General features: G+C 35.4%; 1 protein-coding gene across 1 annotated transcript in view; it reads left to right on the forward strand.

Annotated features, from left to right (window-relative positions):
* LOC125025607 (peroxisomal multifunctional enzyme type 2-like) overlaps positions 1–5,000 on the forward strand; it is a 17,750-nt gene that overhangs the window by 7,595 nt on the left and 5,155 nt on the right. The window contains exons 6-10 of the mRNA XM_047613632.1: positions 545–661; positions 1,235–1,389; positions 1,725–1,802; positions 2,483–2,561; positions 3,584–3,744. Of these exons, the coding sequence (XP_047469588.1) occupies positions 545–661; positions 1,235–1,389; positions 1,725–1,802; positions 2,483–2,561; positions 3,584–3,744 (590 nt within the window). The remainder of the gene's footprint in view (positions 1–544; positions 662–1,234; positions 1,390–1,724; positions 1,803–2,482; positions 2,562–3,583; positions 3,745–5,000) is intronic.

The following is a 5,000-nucleotide window of genomic DNA, read 5'->3' on the forward strand; positions in this document are numbered from 1 at the left end:
ATAACCACTGATTTTATTTTATTTTATCTTATGTATTTATGCATGTATTTATGTATTTATTTATGAATATATTTATTTATTTTCATTATTATTATTATTATTGTTATTATTATTATTATTATTATTATTATTATTATTATTATTATTATTATTATTATTATTATTATCATCTTACACAGAAGTCACAATTAGCATTCTTAGTAACATTTTGATAATCACAATACCCATGATGATAACAGAGACAGTAATGATAGTATTATATAAAACAACAACTCATTCCCAAAAATTTTATGGAATGTGGTAATCAGGTGAAGTCAGGTAGACCTCCTAATTGACTCGTCAGTATTTAAGTCTTTGTGAAACCAGCTCTGCCTTAACAAAATTCATAAAGCAAAACTACAGTGGATTCAGTGCATGTACCCATTGCCAGTAGGATAAAGATATAGATTAGATAGCAAGTTAAAAGTCTTATAAAAGGATATGCCTCTCCTAAAAAGCTTTGGCTTATGGTCTTAAATGTCCTCATGTGCATTTCACGTTCCAGACTTGTTTGACCAGTTAAAGCCCGAGTATGTGGCCCCACTTGTTGCCTGGCTCTGTCACGAGGACTGCGAGGACACGGGAGGCCTTTTTGAAGCGGCTGGTGGATGGTACGGAAAGTGTAAGTAACGGAATGCGTTTTATCATTTTATCTTTTATTCAGGAAAATAGTTGTGTGATCTCGATTCATATCCTTTCAAGTCATTTTTTTAAAAATGTCTTCACACAAATAGTAACCAGAGTATTCTGTGTTAACTCTATGATTACAGTATTGCATATAAAAAAATACAGAAATAAATGTAATTAGCAAAGTGAATTCAACTTGGTGTCTGAACAAGTTACTTTAAAATGCAAAGTAGTAATCTGTAATGAGTAATGTATTGATAATTATGAATAACAACCCTCCATGACAAGGACTGAAACCTCTGTCTTACAAGGTAAACGTCTCAGAATGAGCAGTACTAAACCACCTGTACGACAAGACCCAACAAACGGAGCCTATGTGCACGTTCTCTTTCTTGGCCTGTGTGGTACAGTTGCTGTGGTACTTCTTATTCTGGGTCATATAATTGGAGTGACAAGGGTTTGAGTCCTTGTCAGGGAAGGTTGTTATCTATATTTCTAAGATTTTCCATTCTTATTCAGTGATGTGAGATGAATTTGACTTGTGTTCTATTATATTTGTATCCCACAGACAGATGGGAGCGCACCCAAGGACAATTTTGCAGGAAGTACCTAGAGGAAGAGGTGACCCCAGAGACTGTTCGCGACAGCTGGGAGAAGATCACAGACTTTACCGATGCGTATCACCCTGCAAGTAACCACGAAGACACAGGGATATTAGCTGCTGTAAAAATGCTTGGAGATTTTTGTCCTTTTTTTTTCTGAAAGAGTTTTTTTTGCTTTGTTTTTTAAGCTTTAAAAGGTTTTGCTTCATTCTGAATTTCATGTGGATATTATTATTGATAGATAGCAATGTTTGACAATATGAGTTGCTTTGATGGCAAGAAGCTTTTAGTTGAAAAAATATATTTTATTGATGATTACAGTCAGCTTATATGTTTGAACACTTGTGTATAATTTTATTATTTTACATAAGAAGTTAAAAAACACTCCCTGTGTAATCTCCTAAGGACTTCATTTTTTGTGACAAATCCACTGTATTATCGTGGGTTTTTTTCCAGGGTTTACAAGAGTTGAAACCATGGAAGGAGGTTCAGCCCAAACCTGCTTCTGCAACAGGAGCAGTTTCATCAGGACCAGTGAGTTACCTTAGGCTAGTGATTTTATATCTTTGCCTTCTTTCTTTTTGTATTTTGATATGAGAATTATGTAGCTGTGTTGGTTGTCGAGCCCCTCTATGTGAAAGTCTGTTATTGAACAGTATTGAAATGGTACTGACAAAAGACTGCTTAGGTTGATGTAAATTAATTATCAACATTTCAGACTTTGTATTGGAATAATTATGTATTTATGAGAAAATTAAAGTTATTTAACTTTTCTTGTAGAGAGTATTCACTATTTTTTTTCGTTTAAGAGGCAGATATATTTTACCTAAACAAAAGTACTACTGATAATAAATGACAAAGAGTTTTAATCATAATTATAATCATAGATTAAAAAATTCCATTTTTGTATCAAATTGAAAAGCTAAACAATTAGTTACACATCAGTAGGTAAGGGGGAGGCGAATCAAATAAAATTTTTGAAAAATTTGTTATTATAGGGGCAGTTTTAAGCTATAACTGGACTTATATAGGTGTAATTTAGTAAAGAGAAAAAAGTTTTAAATTGTGGCCCTTGTGAGGGGACAAACAGAGCCTTCCTCCCCACTTGGTGACCCTGAACATACTAGGTGCTAATTATTATGCATTGTTCTTTTTTGAGAATATATAATCTTTGGCAAAATAAAAGTCTAACTGGTCTTATTGGATCATGGCAGATGTCAGCTGTTGGTGCAAAAGTAGAACCCACGAGCTTCACCTACACCGCAAAAGATGTCATCCTTTATGCCCTTGGAGGTTAGTGACCACTAGTAGAAGTTACAGATATAATTTGACTTTTATGGAGACAATGATTTTTCCACATTTGTGATTGATGGTTTTGACCCCATTGGATCTGGGTGCTATGTTGCCCACAAGTGGCATAAAATCTGGGCCTAATTCCGAGATTTTGGTCCACTTGTTTAGTTGAGTGGCCACTCTCATGAGTGTGTGGCTTGTAGAGTGGGCGCACACAGACGCTCCTGTGCAGTGTCAAAAATCCTTGCCTGTTTTTATATGCTTTATTTGTTTTTTGATATGCTTTATTTGTTTTTTGATATGCTGTTCCAGATGGTAATCCAGATGGTAATAAACTATTTTCCTTGCACAAACTTCTTATCATTTGCCTAGTTAGTCCATAACTCAGTGCAGTGATAATAACTATAAGTAACATTAAGTTATTTGTGTAATTTTAAAATTTCTATCTAACATTGAATTTTCCGTAGTACATCAGTCATAGTGGGCAGGAATAGGGTCCTGAGCATGGAAATATTGCGTTCCTGGAGCCAGAGTTCTTCCAGCCATGGTTCAAAGATGGTATATTCCACACTTATCTACTGATTGAAGGGTATTATAGCCCCTTCCTAATGCCTACTGAGTCTAATCACTATCCTAGAGCTTTGTGCGCTAGTGGCGTGGCTTCTCATCACTCCAGCCTTTAGCTGAAATTCTCATGGCAGCATAATCCTCTCATCCCCGCCCTCAGCCAGATTTTTCCATGATGGCATGTTCACATCACCCAGCCCTCAAGGCAAATTTTTTCGTGATTTGATAGTCGCATCAGCCAGGTCCAAGGGGCTAATAGTATTGCTCACCATATTAATGTTCCAGTCTCATGCATGATTTTGACTTTGCAAGATATCAAAAATAAGGAAACAGAGCAGCAGCAGCAGTAGTATCAAAAGTGTATATATACGTCTTGGATTTACAGAACCTACCTTACACCTCTTACAGAAGTTCCATTTCCATTATCTTCATTTCTGTGGTTTTTTTTTTCTCAGTGGGTGCTTCGGTGGAAGAGGAGAATGGCCTCAAGTTCTTGTATGAGAATGACGAGGACTTCACCCCCCTGCCCACCTTCTCCGTCGTGCCTTCACAAGCGGTCATGTTTGGCGGCAATCTGTGGAGCAGTATTCCCGGATGGACTGTTGATTTGACCAAGGTAGAGAAATTTAAGATTGCTTGTCTGTTTTTTTTTTTCTTTGTTTTATCTAATTATGGGGACATTTATTATTCTTTGTAAGATATATGCTTAGTGAGCTGACTTTATGGTTAACTATTTATATATGAATTCTCTGGAGGAATGACAATCTTGTACATGCAAAAAAGATAAAAAAAAAAAAAAGTATTTTGGTCTTATGTTATATAAAAAAAAAGTAAATTTCATGGGTGATCTTCAAAATTAACCAATATAATTACATCATAAACAACCAATGATGGTGAATATTTACAGTAAGATATTCAATAAATTATACAATATAGAAAAAACAGCAACTGTTTTCAAGTGCCTATAGAATGTACAGAATATTACTGGAGTACATGTGCATGTTGGTAAAACCAGAGCAGTTAAGAAACAGCAAGTCTGTCTGCCGACATCTGATATCATACATGATGCAGTGTGCCTCAAATAAAAAGATCTAAGGGAGACCTTTTTTAACATATTTAGAGCAGAGATGTATAAAAATGCTATCTTTTAAGTTATGAGTGAGTTTTGTACTTACAGTATAACCCATTACAGTGTTTTTCTGTTAACTGAAATATGTATTTATTTAATGCACTGTAGACTGTAGAGTTCTTTTCATATCTAACAGCAATGTGTACTGTGGCTCTGCTCTGTATTATGACCCCTAAATGGCCCAGTTGCCTCAAGATGTGCCACCTTCGCATGTCTTCTCTTTTGTCTGTTCCCCTGATTTTTTCTTGTTTTCTGTATCTTATTTGGTATAAATTTTCATTTCATTTTTGTGTGGCTCAGATACTTCAACCTGACCAGTTGTATTCCAGTGCAGTTTAATTTAGTCAGAATATACTCTGTTCAAACTTTGTTCAGAATGATGATACATTTATACTGGTAAGAATTGGGTAACTAGTGGCTTGTTATCAGGGCTGAGGAATGGGAAAGAAGGGTTTTATACTACATTTTGTGAGAATATGTGTAAACTTAAATATTGTAATGCCACTACTGGTATCACCAATGAAACAACAGTCTAGATTACTGAGAAGAAAAGGGAGTTTACAGTGACCAATCTCAAAGAATTTGGCAGGCTCTTTGTATGGTAGTTCCTTACATATTACTACTAATGCATCCTGCCACATAACATCTATGCAGACATGGTATTGAAATGACAGCCTGGATTGTGGGCAATGCATCAGCTGTGCCATATCACCTTAGATGTGTTTACATGATAGAAAAATAGT

The sequence above is a fragment of the Penaeus chinensis genome, chromosome 5, assembly GCF_019202785.1.
Source record: "Penaeus chinensis breed Huanghai No. 1 chromosome 5, ASM1920278v2, whole genome shotgun sequence".
NCBI lineage: Eukaryota > Metazoa > Arthropoda > Malacostraca > Decapoda > Penaeidae > Penaeus > Penaeus chinensis.